Source organism: Synchiropus splendidus, chromosome 11 (genome assembly GCF_027744825.2).
Source record: "Synchiropus splendidus isolate RoL2022-P1 chromosome 11, RoL_Sspl_1.0, whole genome shotgun sequence".
Lineage (NCBI taxonomy): Eukaryota > Metazoa > Chordata > Actinopteri > Syngnathiformes > Callionymidae > Synchiropus > Synchiropus splendidus.
In genome coordinates, this window is record NC_071344.1 from 3490570 (window position 1) to 3512444 (window position 21875).

At 44.0% G+C, this 21875-nt stretch overlaps 1 protein-coding gene and 1 long non-coding RNA gene across 9 annotated transcripts in view; one reads left to right on the forward strand and one right to left on the reverse strand.

Annotated features, from left to right (window-relative positions):
* Positions 1 to 21875, forward strand: part of LOC128767107 (uncharacterized) — a 36935-nt gene that overhangs the window by 401 nt on the left and 14659 nt on the right. The gene's annotated exons all lie outside the window — the stretch shown is intronic.
* ahnak (AHNAK nucleoprotein) overlaps positions 2 to 21875 on the reverse strand; it is a 28970-nt gene continuing 7096 nt past the window's right edge. The window contains exon 6 of the mRNA XM_053878835.1: positions 2 to 21837. Coding sequence (XP_053734810.1) covers positions 775 to 21837 — 21063 coding nt within the window. The 3' untranslated portion in view covers positions 2 to 774. The remainder of the gene's footprint in view (positions 21838 to 21875) is intronic.

The window sequence follows — 21875 nt, forward strand, 5'->3', positions numbered from 1 at the left end:
GTAAGATATTTTCCAAATCTTTTATTGAGCAGAATGCACACAATCCCAAATATTTATTTCCTGTTTTTCCGCTATCTGTGATCAAAAATATTTAACTCTGACAGAGATTTTGTTAGCAAACAACTGACAGGAAAAGGCACTGTTTATTGAGACATTGTTTTTACAATTTTATGGAGACAAGTATACACTGACAGTGGCAGAAAAACAAAACAGAATGAAAGTGAATTACAAGACAGAATTAATTTGTAGAGGGAAAAAAAACTTGACTGTAAATAAAAAAAAAAGACTTGCTGAGAACAGAGCTTCTAATTTCTTCAACCATGGTCTATGTTTTATTGTCTATAGACGGTGATATGCGTGTTCACTGGTTATACATTGTTAAAGCTTGTCAATACACCTGTGTTATACATAAAAATGTGACTGATTACAATTGCGTTGACTTGTATGAACAGTTTCCTTCAAGATTCTGCTTTATGAATGACACCCCAAGAAACAGTTACACCACACCATTGCATCCAAAATATTCATGATGAAAACACAAATTGATATATTCTTTTGTGACAAATGTTCATTAAATCTGGACTATGTACAAAAACACAATATTTATTACAATAATGAATCTTATTTACAATTTAAATCTAATTTTAACAAAGTAATGTTTTTTTTTTTTACTTGAAGAAACAACAATTGCAGCAATTTCTACCAACATGGCAGAAATATTTATCAAATAAGCAGAGACAGTTTCAACATGTAAGAAGACGTTTCCATGGCAGTTTATTTTTTGGGCGAGACAGTGAGTTCTAGTTTCGGAAACCTGAAACCACCCCTTGAGCCACTGTCACTGCTTGAAGAAGATGATAATCTGGATTTTTTCGAAGCCAGAGACATGCCTGCCCCGCCTTCTGTTGCTGCCTCATCGTCAAGTGTAACTTCGTAAGAACCCTTAGATTTGGAACCAAAGCCACCGAAGGTTCCAAATTTCAGCTTGCCTTTCTTTGCTTTGCCCTTGGAACCCGTCATGTCAAATGAAACATCACCAGCCTCTGCTTCTGAATTAGCTGAGTGAGCGCTAACCCCAACAGCCCCACCTTCGTCACTTAAGGAGGAAGACCGATGTCTTGATTTCTTGAAAAGATCGAGTGAGGCTGACTTGCTTTTGGGCGAAAAGCCACCATGGACCTCTGGCCCCTCTCCGCTAACCAACCCTTTTCCATCACCACTCATTTGTACCTCAAGTCCCTGGAGGTCACCAACACTACTCCCCTTTGCTTTGGATTTTCCAAAGAACCTAGGCAACTTCACCTTCACTTTTCCCTCACTGTGCCTAATTTCTGGACCCTGAATTTTGATATTTTGAGAACTGCTTTCAACTTGAAATGCAGTACCCGCACTTGCTCCACTGTCTTTCAAGTCCTCAACTTGTGCAATCCCAAACTTTGGTACCTTCATCTGGGGGAATGTTACTGTACCCTCTGGATATTTCAGGCCAGTAAATTCAACCCCCGGTGGACTATAATCCAACTTTGGACTGCCTTTTACCCTCAAACCACCAGAAACGTCAACATCAGAGGAAGCCATTTCTAAATTTGCCATTTTGATATTGGGGTGTCCACTCCCCGCCACTAAACCTCCTGAAGACAGCTCAACGTTTTCACTGACCGACCCACCCGTAGCACCCTTTAAGCCAATGGATGGAAGATTTGCATCAGGTGATTTCAGCCCTCCAGATAAAGATCCATCTCCTTTTAATTTTGGTGACTTGAGGTCTAATTCCACATCAGGAAAATTAAGCTTTCCAAAAAGGGGCTTTTTGGCCTTTGTTCCCTTTGCGTTTAAATTAGAGGTGCCTGCATCCAACTCCCCATCGAATTCAACATCAGACTTCTTTATCTTCCCTTTACCTTTCGGAAGCTTTATTTTACCAGTTTTTGCCTTGATATTAGTATCAATACCTGGGGTTTCAGACTTGAATTCAGGTCCTTGGAGATTTACATCCACTTTTGACATATCACCTTGACCTTCAAATTCTGGTGACTTTACTCCAAATTTGGGATGCTTGAATTTAGGGAACGTAACTCCTGGGATTGTGATGTCACTGTTTCCTTCAAGTTTGGGGTCAGTGACATGTACATCAGGACCCTGCATTTTTGTGGTGATGCGAGATTCAACATTGGGCATTTGGATTTTACCCTCACTTCCTTCAATACCAAGATCAGGTCCTGAGATCTCAAAGCCTGAAACAGCCAAGTCTCCCTCTGGCTTTGAAATTGACATGTCCACACCACTTGTGAGGTTGGGACCTGTGAAATTTAAGTCAACATCAGGCATGGAAACTTTCGGCACAGAGATTGTTGGCATCTTGAATTTAGGTCCTTTGATTTTTCCACTTGGACTCTCGACCTCCACACTGGGTCCCTTTATGTCCACTTCAGGCAAATTCACATCAACTTTACCACTTGGAAGACTGGCATCAATTTCTGGCCCTTGAATACTGGGGCCCTTCATTCCAAATCTAGGCATGCTGAACTTTGGCAGTTTGAAGCCAGGTTTATCAGCGTCAATGGAAAGATCTGGTAACTCACCCTCAACTTTTGGTGTTTTTATTTCTCCCTTTGGTCCTTTCAGATTGATGTCGAAACCAGGCAATGTGGGTGATTTAATGGATGGTAGACTGAATTTGGGACCTTTGATGTTCGCATCAGGACCTTTCACATCAACATCTACATCTGGGACTTCAACATCAATGCCAGCCTTTGGCAGATTGACATCAACCTCAGGACCCTCCACCTTTGGCCCACTGATGTCAAAATGTGGCATTTTAATCTTGGGCATTTTAAACCCACCTTCAGTTCCTTTCATGTCAAGTTCAGGGCCTGAAACCTCAACACCTGGTACATTGATTTCTCCCTCTGCCTTTGGAACAGACACATCAACACCACCTTTAAGGTTGGGACCTTTCAAATCAAAGTCGACATCAGGCATGGAAATCTTTGGCCCTGAAATATTTGGCATCTTGAATTTAGGTCCTTTGATTTTTCCACTTGGACTCTCGACCTCTACACTGGGTCCCTTTATGTCCACTTCAGGCAAATTCACATCAACTTTACCACTTGGAAGACTGGCATCAATTTCTGGCCCTTGAATACTGGGGCCCTTCATTCCAAATCTAGGCATGCTGAACTTTGGCAGTTTGAAGCCAGGTTTATCAGCGTCAATGGAAAGGTCTGGTAACTCACCCTCAACTTTTGGTGTTTTTATTTCTCCCTTTGGTCCTTTCAGATTGATGTCGAAACCAGGCAATGTGGGTGATTTAATGGATGGCAGACTGAATTTGGGACCTTTGATGTTTGCATCAGGGCCTTTCACATCAACATCTATGTCTGGGACTTCAACATCAATGCCAGCCTTTGGCAGATTGACATCAACCTCAGGACCCTCCACCTTTGGCCCACCTAAGCTAAAATGTGGCATTTTAATCTTGGGCATTTTGATTCCACCATCACTTCCTTTAATGTCAAGTTCAGGGCCTGAAACCTCAACACCTGGTACATTGATTTCTCCCTCTGCCTTTGGAACAGACACATCAACACCACCTTTAAGGTTGGGACCTTTCAAATCAAAGTTAACATCAGGCATGGAAATCTTTGGCCCTGAAATGTTTGGCATCTTGAATTTAGGTCCTTTGATTTTTCCACTTGGACTCTCGACCTCCACACTGGGTCCCTTTATGTCCACTTCAGGCAAATTCACATCAACTTTACCACTTGGAAGACTGGCGTCAATTTCTGGCCCTTGAATATTGGGGCCCTTCATTCCAAATTTAGGCATGCTGAACTTTGGCAGTTTGAAGCCAGGTTTATCAGCGTCAATGGAAAGGTCTGGTAACTCACCCTCAACTTTTGGTGTTTTTATTTCTCCCTTTGGTCCTTTCAGATTGATGTCGAAACCAGGCAATGTGGGTGATTTAATGGATGGTAGACTGAATTTGGGACCTTTGATGTTCGCATCAGGACCTTTCACATCAACATCTACATCTGGGACTTCAACATCAATGCCAGCCTTTGGCAGATTGACATCAACCTCAGGACCCTCCACCTTTGGCCCACTGATGTCAAAATGTGGCATTTTAATCTTGGGCATTTTAAACCCACCTTCAGTTCCTTTCATGTCAAGTTCAGGGCCTGAAACCTCAACACCTGGTACATTGATTTCTCCCTCTGCCTTTGGAACAGACACATCAACACCACCTTTAAGGTTGGGACCTTTCAAATCAAAGTCGACATCAGGCATGGAAATCTTTGGCCCTGAAATATTTGGCATCTTGAATTTAGGTCCTTTGATTTTTCCACTTGGACTCTCAACCTCTACACTGGGTCCCTTTATGTCCACTTCAGGCAAATTCACATCAACTTTACCACTTGGAAGACTGGCATCAATTTCTGGCCCTTGAATACTGGGGCCCTTCATTCCAAATCTAGGCATGCTGAACTTTGGCAGTTTGAAGCCAGGTTTATCAGCGTCAATGGAAAGATCTGGTAACTCACCCTCAACTTTTGGTGTTTTTATTTCTCCCTTTGGTCCTTTCAGATTGATGTCGAAACCAGGCAATGTGGGTGATTTAATGGATGGCAGACTGAATTTGGGACCTTTGATGTTTGCATCAGGGCCTTTCACATCAACATCTATGTCTGGGACTTCGACATCAATGCCAGCCTTTGGCAGATTGACATCAACCTCAGGACCCTCCACCTTTGGCCCACCTAAGCTAAAATGTGGCATTTTAATCTTGGGCATTTTGATTCCACCATCACTTCCTTTAATGTCAAGTTCAGGGCCTGAAACCTCAACACCTGGTACATTGATTTCTCCCTCTGCCTTTGGAACAGACACATCAACACCACCTTTAAGGTTGGGACCTTTCAAATCAAAGTCGACATCAGGCATGGAAATCTTTGGCCCTGAAATATTTGGCATCTTGAATTTAGGTCCTTTGATTTTTCCACTTGGACTCTCGACCTCCACACTGGGTCCCTTTATGTCCACTTCAGGCAAATTCACATCAACTTTACCACTTGGAAGACTGGCATCAATTTCTGGCCCTTGAATACTGGGGCCCTTCATTCCAAATCTAGGCATGCTGAACTTTGGCATTTTGAAGCCAGGTTTATCAGCGTCAATGGAAAGATCTGGTAACTCACCCTCAACTTTTGGTGTTTTTATTTCTCCCTTTGGTCCTTTCAGATTGATGTCGAAACCAGGCAATGTGGGTGATTTAATGGATGGCAGACTGAATTTGGGACCTTTGATGTTTGCATCAGGGCCTTTCACATCAACATCTATGTCTGGGACTTCAACATCAATGCCAGCCTTTGGCAGATTGACATCAACCTCAGGACCCTCCACCTTTGGCCCACCTAAGCTAAAATGTGGCATTTTAATCTTGGGCATTTTGATTCCACCATCACTTCCTTTAATGTCAAGTTCAGGGCCTGAAACCTCAACACCTGGTACATTGATTTCTCCCTCTGCCTTTGGAACAGACACATCAACACCACCTTTAAGGTTGGGACCTTTCAAATCAAAGTTAACATCAGGCATGGAAATCTTTGGCCCTGAAATGTTTGGCATCTTGAATTTAGGTCCTTTGATTTTTCCACTTGGACTCTCGACCTCCACACTGGGTCCCTTTATGTCCACTTCAGGCAAATTCACATCAACTTTACCACTTGGAAGACTGGCGTCAATTTCTGGCCCTTGAATATTGGGGCCCTTCATTCCAAATTTAGGCATGCTGAACTTTGGCAGTTTGAAGCCAGGTTTATCAGCGTCAATGGAAAGATCTGGTAACTCACCCTCAACTTTTGGTGTTTTTATTTCTCCCTTTGGTCCTTTCAGATTGATGTCGAAACCAGGCAATGTGGGTGATTTAATGGATGGTAGACTGAATTTGGGACCTTTGATGTTCGCATCAGGACCTTTCACATCAACATCTACATCTGGGACTTCAACATCAATGCCAGCCTTTGGCAGATTGACATCAACCTCAGGACCCTCCACCTTTGGCCCACTGATGTCAAAATGTGGCATTTTAATCTTGGGCATTTTAAACCCACCTTCAGTTCCTTTCATGTCAAGTTCAGGGCCTGAAACCTCAACACCTGGTACATTGATTTCTCCCTCTGCCTTTGGAACAGACACATCAACACCACCTTTAAGGTTGGGACCTTTCAAATCAAAGTCGACATCAGGCATGGAAATCTTTGGCCCTGAAATATTTGGCATCTTGAATTTAGGTCCTTTGATTTTTCCACTTGGACTCTCAACCTCTACACTGGGTCCCTTTATGTCCACTTCAGGCAAATTCACATCAACTTTACCACTTGGAAGACTGGCATCAATTTCTGGCCCTTGAATACTGGGGCCCTTCATTCCAAATCTAGGCATGCTGAACTTTGGCATTTTGAAGCCAGGTTTATCAGCGTCAATGGAAAGATCTGGTAACTCACCCTCAACTTTTGGTGTTTTTATTTCTCCCTTTGGTCCTTTCAGATTGATGTCGAAACCAGGCAATGTGGGTGATTTAATGGATGGCAGACTGAATTTGGGACCTTTGATGTTTGCATCAGGGCCTTTCACATCAACATCTATGTCTGGGACTTCGACATCAATGCCAGCCTTTGGCAGATTGACATCAACCTCAGGACCCTCCACCTTTGGCCCACCTAAGCTAAAATGTGGCATTTTAATCTTGGGCATTTTGATTCCACCATCACTTCCTTTAATGTCAAGTTCAGGGCCTGAAACCTCAACACCTGGTACATTGATTTCTCCCTCTGCCTTTGGAACAGACACATCAACACCACCTTTAAGGTTGGGACCTTTCAAATCAAAGTCGACATCAGGCATGGAAATCTTTGGCCCTGAAATATTTGGCATCTTGAATTTAGGTCCTTTGATTTTTCCACTTGGACTCTCGACCTCCACACTGGGTCCCTTTATGTCCACTTCAGGCAAATTCACATCAACTTTACCACTTGGAAGACTGGCATCAATTTCTGGCCCTTGAATACTGGGGCCCTTCATTCCAAATCTAGGCATGCTGAACTTTGGCATTTTGAAGCCAGGTTTATCAGCGTCAATGGAAAGGTCTGGTAACTCACCCTCAACTTTTGGTGTTTTTATTTCTCCCTTTGGTCCTTTCAGATTGATGTCGAAACCAGGCAATGTGGCTGATTTAATGGATGGTAGACTGAATTTGGGACCTTTGATGTTTGCATCAGGGCCTTTCACATCAACATCTATGTCTGGGACTTCGACATCAATGCCAGCCTTTGGCAGATTGACATCAACCTCAGGACCCTCCACCTTTGGCCCACCTAAGCTAAAATGTGGCATTTTAATCTTGGGCATTTTGATTCCACCATCACTTCCTTTAATGTCAAGTTCAGGGCCTGAAACCTCAACACCTGGTACATTGATTTCTCCCTCTGCCTTTGGAACAGACACATCAACACCACCTTTAAGGTTGGGACCTTTCAAATCAAAGTTAACATCAGGCATGGAAATCTTTGGCCCGGAAATATTTGGCATCTTAAATTTAGGTCCTTTGATTTTTCCACTTGGACTCTCGACCTCCACACTGGGTCCCTTTATGTCCACTTCAGGCAAATTCACATCAACTTTACCACTTGGAAGACTGGCATCAATTTCTGGCCCTTGAATACTGGGGCCCTTCATTCCAAATCTAGGCATGCTGAACTTTGGCAGTTTGAAGCCAGGTTTATCAGCGTCAATGGAAAGGTCTGGTAACTCACCCTCAACTTTTGGTGTTTTTATTTCTCCCTTTGGTCCTTTCAGATTGATGTCGAAACCAGGCAATGTGGGTGATTTAATGGATGGTAGACTGAATTTGGGACCTTTGATGTTTGCATCAGGGCCTTTCACATCAACATCTATGTCTGGGACTTCGACATCAATGCCAGCCTTTGGCAGATTGACATCAACCTCAGGACCCTCCACCTTTGGCCCACCTAAGCTAAAATGTGGCATTTTAATCTTGGGCATTTTGATTCCACCATCACTTCCTTTAATGTCAAATTCAGGGCCTGAAACCTCAACACCTGGTACATTGATTTCTCCCTCTGCCTTTGGAACAGACACATCAACACCACCTTTAAGGTTGGGACCTTTCAAATCAAAGTTAACATCAGGCATGGAAATCTTTGGCCCTGAAATATTTGGCATCTTGAATTTAGGTCCTTTGATTTTTCCACTTGGACTCTCGACCTCCACGCTGGGGCCCTTTATGTCCATTTCAGGCAAATTCACATCAACTTTACCACTTGGAAGACTGGCGTCAATTTCTGGCCCTTGAATACTGTGGCCCTTTGTTCCAAATCTAGGCATGCTGAACTTTGGCATTTTGAAGCCAGGTTTATCAGCGTCAATGGAAAGATCTGGTAACTCACCCTCAACTTTTGGTGTTTTTATTTCTCCCTTTGGTCCTTTCAGATTGATGTCGAAACCAGGCAATGTGGCTGATTTAATGGATGGTAGACTGAATTTGGGACCTTTGATGTTTGCATCAGGGCCTTTCACATCAACATCTATGTCTGGGACTTCGACATCAATGCCAGCCTTTGGCAGATTGACATCAACCTCAGGACCCTCCACCTTTGGCCCACCTAAGCTAAAATGTGGCATTTTAATCTTGGGCATTTTGATTCCACCATCACTTCCTTTAATGTCAAGTTCAGGGCCTGAAACCTCAACACCTGGTACATTGATTTCTCCCTCTGCCTTTGGAACAGACACATCAACACCACCTTTAAGGTTGGGACCTTTCAAATCAAAGTTAACATCAGGCATGGAAATCTTTGGCCCTGAAATATTTGGCATCTTGAATTTAGGTCCTTTGATTTTTCCACTTGGACTCTCGACCTCCACACTGGGTCCCTTTATGTCCACTTCAGGCAAATTCACATCAACTTTACCACTTGGAAGACTGGCATCAATTTCTGGCCCTTGAATACTGGGGCCCTTCATTCCAAATCTAGGCATGCTGAACTTTGGCAGTTTGAAGCCAGGTTTATCAGCGTCAATGGAAAGGTCTGGTAACTCACCCTCAACTTTTGGTGTTTTTATTTCTCCCTTTGGTCCTTTCAGATTGATGTCGAAACCAGGCAATGTAGGTGATTTAATGGATGGTAGACTGAATTTGGGACCTTTGATGTTCGCATCAGGGCCTTTCACATCAACATCTACATCTGGGACTTCAACATCAATGCCAGCCTTTGGCAGATTGACATCAACCTCAGGACCCTCCACCTTTGGCCCACCTAAGCCAAAATGTGGCATTTTAATCTTGGGCATTTTGATTCCACCATCACTTCCTTTAATGTCAAATTCAGGGCCTGAAACCTCAACACCTGGTACATTGATTTCTCCCTCTGCCTTTGGAACAGACACATCAACACCACCTTTAAGGTTGGGACCTTTCAAATCAAAGTCGACGTCAGGCATGGAAATCTTTGGCCCTGAAATATTTGGCATCTTGAATTTAGGTCCTTTGATTTTTCCACTTGGACTCTCAACCTCTACACTGGGTCCCTTTATGTCCACTTCAGGCAAATTCACATCAACTTTGCCACTTGGAAGACTGGCATCAATTTCTGGCCCTTGAATACTGGGGCCCTTTGTTCCAAATTTAGGCATGCTGAACTTTGGCATTTTGAAGCCAGGTTTATCAGCGTCAATGGAAAGGTCTGGTAACTCACCCTCAACTTTTGGTGTTTTTATTTCTCCCTTTGGTCCTTTCAGATTGATGTCGAAACCAGGCAATGTGGCTGATTTAATGGATGGTAGACTGAATTTGGGACCTTTGATGTTCGCATCAGGACCTTTCACATCAACATCTACATCTGGGACTTCAACATCAATGCCAGCCTTTGGCAGATTGACATCAACCTCAGGACCCTCCACCTTTGGCCCACTGATGTCAAAATGTGGCATTTTAATCTTGGGCATTTTAAACCCACCTTCAGTTCCTTTCATGTCAAGTTCAGGGCCTGAAACCTCAACACCTGGTACATTGATTTCTCCCTCTGCCTTTGGAACAGACACATCAACACCACCTTTAAGGTTGGGACCTTTCAAATTAAAGTCGACATCAGGCATGGAAATCTTTGGCCCTGAAATATTTGGCATCTTGAATTTAGGTCCTTTGATTTTTCCACTTGGACTCTCGACCTCCAGACTGGGGCCCTTTATGTCCACTTCAGGCAAATTCACATCAACTTTACCACTTGGAAGACTGGCGTCAATTTCTGGCCCTTGAATACTGGGGCCCTTTGTTCCAAATTTAGGCATGCTGAACTTTGGCATTTTGAAGCCAGGTTTGTCAGCATCAATAGAAAGGTCTGGCAACTCACCCTCAACTTTTGGAGTTTTTATGTCCACCTTTGTTGTTGACAGAGAAAGGTCTGCATCTCCCTTCACCTTTGGTCCTCTTAGACTGACGTCGAAACCAGGTAGTGTGGGTACTTTTACAGATGGTAGATTGAATTTGGGACCTTTGATGTTTGCATCAGGGCCATTAATGTCAATGTCAAGTTCTGGAGCTTTGACATCAATCTTGGCCTTTGGAAGATTAACATCAACCTCTGGACCGTCCACCTCTGACCCACCAATGTCAAAATGTGGCATTTTAATCTTGGGCAATGTAAACCCACTCTCTGGTCCTTGAAAGTCAACTTCTGGGGCTTTCATTTTGATATCCGAACTAGGCAAGTCTACATCAGGCATTGACACTTTGGGCATACTTGGAGCCTTTATTTCAAGATCAGGGGATTTCACATCAATCTTAGCACTTGGAAGATTGACATCCACCCCTGGCCCTTTCGGAAGGGACAGTTCTCCATTGTCGACATGAAGATCTGCCTTTGGCAGGTTTATATCAACATCTGGCATTTCCAACTTCGGAACTTTAAAACCAAATTTTGGGAGCTTAAATTTGGACCCCTTCACTTTTGGTTTGTTCACACTCAGATCAACATCGAGACCCTCTGAACTTTTTGTTTTCACTTTGATGCCCAAATCAGCATCAACGTTAACGTCAGGTGACTTAATCTTTGGACTTTTGATTCCAAACTTGGGCATTTTGAACTTGCTTTTCTTTGTGACGATCTCAGGTGATTCAACTGTGACATCTGGAGTGTCAATTTCTGCCTTTGGACTTGCCAGTGAGATATCTACGTCACCTTCTACTTTAGGTCCTTTCATTTGCAAGTCTAAATCGGGCATTGACACCTTTGGCACTGAAATGCTGGGCATCTTAAATTTGGGGCCCTTAATTTTCCCACCTTTGCCTTCAATGTCTACATCTGGAACTTCAACATCAACTTTTGGAGCTTTCACATCAAGGTCTACGTCTGGCATTTCAACTTTTCCACCGCTCGCCCCAAATGCTGGCATCTTGATTTTGGGCATTTTAAAACCTCCCTCGGGACTTTCAATGTCAACGTCCGGGGCTTTGATTTTAATGTTGCCGCTGGGCAACTCAACATCAGCCTTTGGAAGAGAGACATCTACGTCACCTTCTACTTTAGGTCCTTTCATTTGAAAGTCTAAATCGGGCATTGACACCTTTGGCACTGAGATGCTGGGCATCTTAAATTTGGGGCCCTTAATTTTCCCACCTTTGCCTTCAATGTCTACATCTGGAACTTCAACATCAACTTTTGGTGCTTTCACATCAAGGTCTACGTCTGGCATTTCAACCTTTCCACCGCTCGCCCCAAATGCTGGCATCTTGATTTTGGGCATTTTAAACTTCCCGTCAGGACCTTCAAGGTCAACGTCGGGGGCTTTGATTTTAATGTTGCCACTGGGCAACTCAACATCAGCCTTTGGAAGAGAGACATCTACGTCACCTTCTACTTTAGGTCCTTTCATTTGCAAATCTAAATCGGGCATTGACACCTTTGGCACTGAAATGCTTGGCATCTTAAATTTGGGGCCCTTAATTTTCCCACCTTTGCCTTCAATGTCTACATCTGGAACTTCAACATCAACTTTTGGAGCTTTCACATCAAGGTCCACGTCTGGCATTTCAACTTTTCCACCGCTCGCCCCAAATGCTGGCATCTTGATTTTGGGCATTTTAAAACCTCCCTCGGGACTTTCAATGTCAACGTCTGGGGCTTTGATTTTAATGTTGCCACTGGGCAACTCAACATCAGCCTTTGGAAGAGAGACATCTACGTCACCTTCTACTTTAGGTCCTTTCATTTGAAAGTCTAAATCGGGCATTGACACCTTTGGCACTGAGATGCTGGGCATCTTAAATTTGAGGCCCTTAATTTTCCCACCTTTGCCTTCAATGTCTACATCTGGAACTTCAACATCAACTTTTGGAGCTTTCACATCAAGGTCTACGTCTGGCATTTCAACTTTTCCACCGCTCGCCCCAAATGCTGGCATCTTGATTTTGGGCATTTTAAACTTCCCGTCAGGACCTTCAAGGTCAACATCTGGAACTTCAACATCAACTTTTGGTGCTTTCACATCAAGGTCTACGTCTGGCATTTCAACTTTTCCACCGCTCGCCCCAAATGCTGGCATCTTGAATTTGGGCATTTTAAAACCTCCCTTTGGACCTTCAATGTCAACGTCAGGGGCTTTGATTTTAATGTTGCCGCTGGGCAACTCAACATCAGCCTTTGGAAGAGAGACATCTACGTCACCTTCTACTTTAGGTCCTTTCATTTGCAAGTCTAAATCGGGCATTGACACCTTTGGCACTGAGATGCTGGGCATCTTAAATTTGGGGCCCTTAATTTTCCCACCTTTGCCGTCAATGTCTACATCTGGAACTTCAACATCAACTTTTGGAGCTATCACATCAAGGTCTACGTCTGGCATTTCAACCTTTCCACCGCTCGCCCCAAATGCTGGCATCTTGATTTTGGGCATTTTAAACTTCCCCTCAGGACCTTCAAGCTCAACATCTGGAACTTCAACATCAACTTTTGGTGCTTTCACATCAAGGTCTACGTCTGGCATTTCAACCTTTCCACCGCTCGCCCCAAATGCTGGCATCTTGATTTTGGGCATTTTAAACTTCCCGTCAGGACCTTCAAGGTCAACGTCAGGGGCTTTGATTTTAATGTTGCCACTGGGCAACTCAACATCAGCCTTTGGAAGAGAGACATCTACGTCACCTTCTACTTTAGGTCCTTTCATTTGCAAATCTAAATCGGGCATTGACACCTTTGGCACTGAAATGCTGGGCATCTTAAATTTGGGGCCCTTAATTTTCCCACCTTTGCCTTCAATGTCTACATCTGGAACTTCAACATCAACTTTTGGAGCTTTCACATCAAGGTCCACGTCTGGCATTTCAACTTTTCCACCGCTCGCCCCAAATGCTGGCATCTTGATTTTGGGCATTTTAAAACCTCCCTCGGGACTTTCAATGTCAACGTCTGGGGCTTTGATTTTAATGTTGCCACTGGGCAACTCAACATCAGCCTTTGGAAGAGAGACATCTACGTCACCTTCTACTTTAGGTCCTTTCATTTGAAAGTCTAAATCGGGCATTGACACCTTTGGCACTGAGATGCTGGGCATCTTAAATTTGGGGCCCTTAATTTTCCCACCTTTGCCTTCAATGTCTACATCTGGAACTTCAACATCAACTTTTGGAGCTTTCACATCAAGGTCTACGTCTGGCATTTCAACTTTTCCACCGCTCGCCCCAAATGCTGGCATCTTGATTTTGGGCATTTTGAACTTCCCGTCAGGACCTTCAAGGTTAACATCTGGAACTTCAACATCAACTTTTGGTGCTTTCACATCAAGGTCTACGTCTGGCATTTCAACTTTTCCACCGCTCGCCCCAAATGCTGGCATCTTGAATTTGGGCATTTTAAAACCTCCCTTTGGACCTTCAATGTCAACGTCCGGGGCTTTGATTTTAATGTTGCCGCTGGGCAACTCAACATCAGCCTTTGGAAGAGAGACATCTACGTCACCTTCTACTTTAGGTCCTTTCATTTGCAAGTCTAAATCTGGCATTGACACCTTGGGCACTGAAATGCTTGGCATCTTAAATTTGGGGCCCTTAATTTTCCCACCTTTGCCTTCAATGTCTATATCTGGAACTTCGACATCAACTTTTGGTGCTTTCACATCAAGGTCTACGTCTGGCATTTCAACCTTTCCACCACTCGCCCCAAATGCTGGCATCTTGATTTTGGGCATTTTGAACTTCCCCTCAGGACCTTCAAGGTCAACATTTGGAACTTCAACATCAAGTTTTGGTGCTTTCACATCAAGGTCTACGTCTGGTATTTCAACTTTTCCACCACTCACCCCAATTGCTGGCATTTTGATTTTGGGCATTTTAAACTTCCCCTCAGGACCTTCAAGCTCAACATCTGGAACTTCGACATCAACTTTTGGTGCTTTCACATCAAGGTCTACGTCTGGCATTTCAACTTTTCCACCGCTCGCCCCAAATGCTGGCATCTTGAATTTGGGCATTTTAAAACCTCCCTTTGGACCTTCAATGTCAACGTCCGGGGCTTTGATTTTAATGTTGCCGCTGGGCAACTCAACATCAGCCTTTGGAAGAGAGACATCTACGTCACCTTCTACTTTAGGTCCTTTCATTTGCAAGTCTAAATCTGGCATTGACACCTTGGGCACTGAAATGCTTGGCATCTTAAATTTGGGGCCCTTAATTTTCCCACCTTTGCCTTCAATGTCTATATCTGGAACTTCGACATCAACTTTTGGTGCTTTCACATCAAGGTCTACGTCTGGCATTTCAACCTTTCCACCACTCGCCCCAAATGCTGGCATCTTGATTTTGGGCATTTTGAACTTCCCCTCAGGACCTTCAAGGTCAACATTTGGAACTTCAACATCAAGTTTTGGTGCTTTCACATCAAGGTCTACGTCTGGTATTTCAACTTTTCCACCACTCACCCCAATTGCTGGCATTTTGATTTTGGGCATTTTAAACTTCCCCTCAGGACCTTCAAGCTCAACATCTGGAACTTCAACATCAACTTTTGGTGCTTTCACATCAAGGTCTACGTCTGGCATTTCAACTTTTCCACCGCTCGCCCCAAATGCTGGCATCTTGAATTTGGGCATTTTAAAACCTCCCTTTGGACCTTCAATGTCAACGTCGGGGGCTTTGATTTTAATGTTGCCGCTGGGCAACTCAACATCAGCCTTTGGAAGAGAGACATCTACGTCACCTTCTACTTTAGGTCCTTTCATTTGCAAGTCTAAATCTGGCATTGACACCTTGGGCACTGAAATGCTTGGCATCTTAAATTTGGGGCCCTTAATTTTCCCACCTTTGCCTTCAATGTCTATATCTGGAACTTCGACATCAACTTTTGGTGCTTTCACATCAAGGTCTACGTCTGGCATTTCAACTTTTCCACCGCTCGCCCCAAATGCTGGCATCTTGATTTTGGGCATTTTAAACTTCCCCTCAGGACCTTCAAGGTCAACATCTGGAACTTCAACATCAACTTTTGGTGCTTTCACATCAAGGTCTACGTCTGGCATTTCAACTTTTCCACCGCTCGCCCCAAATGCTGGCATCTTGAATTTGGGCATTTTAAAACCTCCCTTTGGACCTTCAATGTCAACGTCAGGGGCTTTGATTTTAATGTTGCCGCTGGGCAACTCAACATCAGCCTTTGGAAGAGAGACATCTACGTCACCTTCTACTTTAGGTCCTTTCATTTGCAAGTCTAAATCTGGCATTGACACCTTGGGCACTGAAATGCTTGGCATCTTAAATTTGGGGCCCTTAATTTTCCCACCTTTGCCTTCAATGTCTATATCTGGAACTTCGACATCAACTTTTGGTGCTTTCACATCAAGGTCTACGTCTGGCATTTCAACCTTTCCACCACTCGCCCCAAATGCTGGCATCTTGATTTTGGGCATTTTGAACTTCCCCTCAGGACCTTCAAGGTCAACATTTGGAACTTCAACATCAAGTTTTGGTGGTTTCACATCAAGGTCTACGTCTGGTATTTCAACTTTTCCACCACTCACCCCAATTGCTGGCATTTTGATTTTGGGCATTTTAAACTTCCCCTCAGGACCTTCAAGCTCAACATCTGGAACTTCAACATCAACTTTTGGTGCTTTCACATCAAGGTCTACGTCTGGCATTTCAACTTTTCCACCGCTCGCCCCAAATGCTGGCATCTTGAATTTGGGCATTTTAAAACCTCCCTTTGGACCTTCAATGTCAACGTCAGGGGCTTTGATTTTAATGTTGCCACTGGGCAACTCAACATCAGCCTTTGGAAGAGAGACATCTACGTCACCTTCTACTTTAGGTCCTTTCATTTGCAAGTCTAAATCTGGCATTGACACCTTGGGCACTGAAATGCTTGGCATCTTAAATTTGGGGCCCTTAATTTTCCCACCTTTGCCTTCAATGTCTATATCTGGAACTTCGACATCAACTTTTGGTGCTTTCACATCAAGGTCTACGTCTGGCATTTCAACTTTTCCACCACTCGCCCCAAATGCTGGCATCTTGATTTTGGGCATTTTAAACTTCCCCTCAGGACCTTCAAGGTCAACATCTGGAACTTCAACATCAACTTTTGGTGCTTTCACATCAAGGTCCACGTCTGGCATCTCACCTTTTCCACTACTCCACCCAAAAGATGGCATCTTGATTTTGGGCATTTTAAAACCTCCCTCGGGACTTTCAAAGTCAACGTCCGGGGCTTTGATTTTAATGTTGCCACTGGGCAACTCAACATCAGCCTTTGGAAGAGAGACATCTACGTCACCTTCTACTTTAGGTCCTTTCATTTGCAAGTCTAAATCGGGCATTGACACCTTGGGCACTGAAATGCTTGGCATCTTAAATTTGGGGCCCTTAATTTTCCCACCTTTGCCTTCAATGTCTATATCTGGAACTTCGACATCAACTTTTGGTGCTTTCACATCAAGGTCTACGTCTGGCATTTCAACCTTTCCACCACTCGCCCCAAATGCTGGCATCTTGATTTTGGGCATTTTGAACTTCCCCTCAGGACCTTCAAGGTCAACATCTGGAACTTCAACATCAACTTTTGGTGCTTTCACATCAAGGTCCACGTCTGGCATTTCAACTTTTCCACCGCTCGCCCCAAATGCTGGCATCTTGATTTTGGGCATTTTAAACTTCCCCTCGGGACCTTCAATGTCAACGTCGGGGGCTTTGATTTTAATGTTGCCGCTGGGCAACTCAACATCAGCCTTTGGAAGAGAGACATCTACGTCACCTTCTACTTTAGGTCCTTTCATTTGCAAGTCTAAATCGGGCATTGACACCTTTGGCACTGAAATGCTGGGCATCTTAAATTTGGGGCCCTTAATTTTCCCACCTTTGCCTTCAATGTCTACATCTGGAACTTCAACATCAACTTTTGGAGCTTTCACATCAAGGTCTACGTCTGGCATTTCAACTTTTCCACCACTCGCCCCAAATGCTGGCATCTTGATTTTGGGCATTTTAAACTTCCCCTCAGGACCTTCAAGGTCAACATCTGGAACTTCAACATCAACTTTTGGTGCTTTCACATCAAGGTCCACGTCTGGCATCTCACCTTTTCCACTACTCAGCCCAATAGATGGCATCTTGATTTTCGGCATTTTAAAATCTCCCTCAGGACCTTCAATGTCAACGTCTGGGGCTTTGATTTTAATGTTGCCGCTGGGCAACTCAACATCAGCCTTTGGAAGAGAGACATCTACGTCACCTTCTACTTTAGGTCCTTTCATTTGCAAGTCTAAATCTGCCATTGACACCTTTGGCACTGAAATGCTGGGCATCTTAAATTTGGGGCCTTTAATTTTCCCACCTTTGCCTTCAATGTCTACATCTGGAACTTCAACATCAACTTTTGGAGCTTTCACATCAAGGTCTACGTCTGGCATTTCAACTTTTCCACCGCTCGCCCCAAATGCTGGCATCTTGATTTTGGGCATTTTAAACTTCCCGTCAGGACCTTCAAGGTCAACGTCAGGGGCTTTGATTTTAATGTTGCCACTGGGCAACTCAACATCAGCCTTTGGAAGAGAGACATCTACGTCACCTTCTACTTTAGGTCCTTTCATTTGCAAGTCTAAATCGGGCATTGACACCTTGGGCACTGAAATGCTGGGCATCTTAAATTTGGGGCCCTTAATTTTCCCACCTTTGCCGTCAATGTCTACATCTGGAACTTCAACATCAACTTTTGGAGCTTTCACATCAAGGTCTACGTCTGGCATTTCAACCTTTCCACCGCTCGCCCCGAATGCTGGCATCTTGATTTTGGGCATTTTAAAACCTCCCTTGGGACCTTCAATGTCAACGTCGGGGGCTTTGATTTTAATGTTGCCGCTGGGCAACTCAACATCAGCCTTTGGAAGAGAGACATCTCCGTCACCTTCTACTTTAGGTCCTTTCATTTGCAAGTCTAAATCGGGCATTGACACTTTTGGCACTGAGATGCTGGGCATTTTAAATTTGGGGCCCTTAATTTTCCCACCTTTGCCTTCAATGTCTACATCTGGAACTTCAACATCAACTTTTGGTGCTTTCACATCAAGGTCTACGTCTGGCATTTCAACTTTTCCACCACTCACCCCAATTGCTGGCATCTTGATTTTGGGCATTTTGAACTTCCCCTCAGGACCTTCAAGCTCAACATCTGGAACTTCAACATCAACTTTTGGTGCTTTCACATCAAGGCCTACGTCTGGCATTTCAACTTTTCCACCGCTCGCCCCAAATGCTGGCATCTTGATTTTGGGCATTTTAAACTTCCCCTCAGGACCTTCAACGTCAACATTTGCAACATCAAATTTTGGTGCTTTTACATCAAGGTCTACTTCACCTTTTCCGCCACTCACCCCAAATGCTGGCATCTTGATTTTGGGCATTTTGAACTTTCCCTCAGGACCTTCAAGGTCAACATTTGGAACTTCAACATCAAGTTTTGGTGCTTTCACATCAAGGTCTACGTCTGGCATTTCAACTTTTCCACTACTATACCCAAATGCTGGCATCTTGATTTTGGGCATTTTAAAACCTCCCTCAGGACCTTTAATGTCAACGTCGGGGGTTTCGATTTTAATGTTGCCACTGGGCAACTCAACATCAGCCTTTGGAAGAGAGACATCTACGTCACCTTCTACTTTAGGTCCTTTCATTTGCAAGTCTAAATCGGGCATTGACACCTTTGGCACTGAGATGCTGGGCATTTTAAATTTGGGGCCCTTAATTTTCCCACCTTTGCCTTCAATGTCTATATCTGGAACTTCAACATCAACTTTTGGAGCTTTCACATCAAGGTCTACGTCTGGCATTTCAACTTTTCCACCACTCACCCCAATTGCTGGCATCTTGATTTTTGGCATTTTGAACTTCCCCTCAGGACCTTCAAGGTCAACATTTGGAACTTCAACATCAACTTTTGGTGCTTTCACATCAAGGTCTACGTCTGGCATTTCAACCTTTCCACCACTCACCCCAATTGCTGGCATCTTGATTTTGGGCATTTTGAACTTCCCCTCAGGACCTTCAAGGTCAACATTTGGAACTTCAACATCAAGTTTTGGTGCTTTCACATCAAGGTCTACGTCTGGCATTTCAACTTTTCCACCACTCACCCCAATTGCTGGCATCTTGATTTTTGGCATTTTAAACTTCCCCTCAGGACCTTCAAGGTCAACATCTGGAACTTCAACATCAACTTTTGGTGCTTTCACATCAATGTCTACGTCTGGCATCTCACCTTTTCCACCACTCACCCCAATTGCTGGCATCTTGATTTTGGGCATTTTAAACTTCCCTTCAGGAACCTCAATGTCAACATCTGGAACTTCGGCTTTTGGTGCTTTTACATCAATGTCTACTTCACCTTTTCCGCCACTCACCCCAAATGCTGGCATCTTGATTTTGGGCATTTTAACCTTCCCCTCAGGACCTTCAATGTCAACGTCAGGGGCTTTGATTTTAATGTTGCCACTGGGCAACTCAACATCAGCCTTTGGAAGAGAGACATCTACATCACCTCTTACTTTAGATCCTTTTACTTGCAAGTCTACATCGGGCACTGAAATGCTCGGCATCTTAAATTTGGGGCCTTTGATTTTCCCATCTTTGCCTTCAATGTCAACATCTGGAACTTCAACGTCAACTTTTGGTGCTTTCACATCAAGGTCTACGTCTGGCATTTCAACTTTTCCACTGCTCATCCCAATTGCTGGCATCTTGATTTTGGGCATTTTAAACTTCCCCTCAGCACCTTCAAGGTCAACGTCGGGGGCTTTGATTTTAATTTCGGCACTAGGCAGATCACCTTTTACTTGTGGTTCTTTCACTGTGACGTTTACATGTGGACTGGATGTTTTTGGCCCTGAAACCATGCCATTTGTGCTGAATTCTGGTCCCTTGAAGTCAACTTTTGTTGATTTCGCATCACCAACTTTCTGAGCTTGTGGAAGATTGACTTTCACGTCAGGACCTGTGACACCAGGACCACTGACATCAATGTCTACTTTCGAAACTTGAGATCTCACATCTGTCTCACGACCTGGAAATTTGACATTCACCTTTGACTCCATTTTAGCCGCTGGAAGTGACACTTCTCCATTTCCTTCTAATTCAGGACCTTGCACATCAATCCCTGTGTCAGGCACTTTTACGTCAATGTTAAGTCTGTTTGAAAGTGATGGCATCTTCATCTTGGATGATCTGAAATCAACACCTTCTCCATCCAAAGATGTTTTTGCATTATCTTTGATACTTTGTTCCTCCCCAGACACTCCATCCCCCGACCCAATTTTAATTCCACTGCCCTTAATGTGTATTCCAGAGGTTCTGACGTCTCCCCCTGGGCTAGGCATTTTCCCCTCTACCTTGAATTTCAAATTTGGATCAGCAAGACTCACATCTACGCCTGGGACTGCTTTTGCTGCTTTTGAAACGTCATCTATCGTAACTGAGTCTGATACCCTGCCGCCACTCACTTCGTACTCCACGTCTTTCGACTGTGAACCCAATGTAACACTTGGATAAATATCGGAAGCAGAACCTTTTGTCAGTTTCCCACTCACTGAAATCCCAGGTATCTGCACCATTTTTCTCCCACCCAACTCACCATCTGTTCCCTGCGTTTCGTCTCTTACAAAACCGTGTGTCGATTTTCCTTTTGGTGACAAATTTATTGTCACACCGTTGTTGTTGGCTGAGGGAATTCCTCCAACCCCTGAGCCCTCAGTTACACCACTGCCACTTTCAATTTTGTCTCTTAGTGTCACGTTTGTTTCTAGCAACCTGTATTTCACATCTCCAAGTTCTCCACTACCACTTGAAATGTCACATTTCACCCCTCCCTGGCTCTCACTGGCGCCAAAGAGAGGTCCTTTGATTCTTAAACCTTTTTCTCTTTCTTCTGTCACTGCGATTTGTGGCGTCGAGTAGAAGACCTTTTTTGACTCAAAAACACCGTCATCTCCAGCTTTACCTTGAGCACTGCCATGTGAGATTCTGATTGAAGATCCGTCCCCAGATTCATGAATCAGCCCCCTGAGTTCTGGGCTTGAAATCTCGTGTTCTTCACTGATGCCACCGGGCATATCCACAGTGTAGGTTGTGATGCGGCGAGTGATGGTTGTGATTGTGCTCCCATCGCTGCTCGTGCTGCTGTGTCGCTCTGTTCGTACGTCAACTCCTTCGGCCAGATCTTCTGACTTCAGCCTCGGTTTGATCTTCTTTGTGTATATCCTCTTGTAATCCTCATCGTCGCCACTCTGGTGGTAAAAAAAAAAGAAGTAGTTCATTATATTGT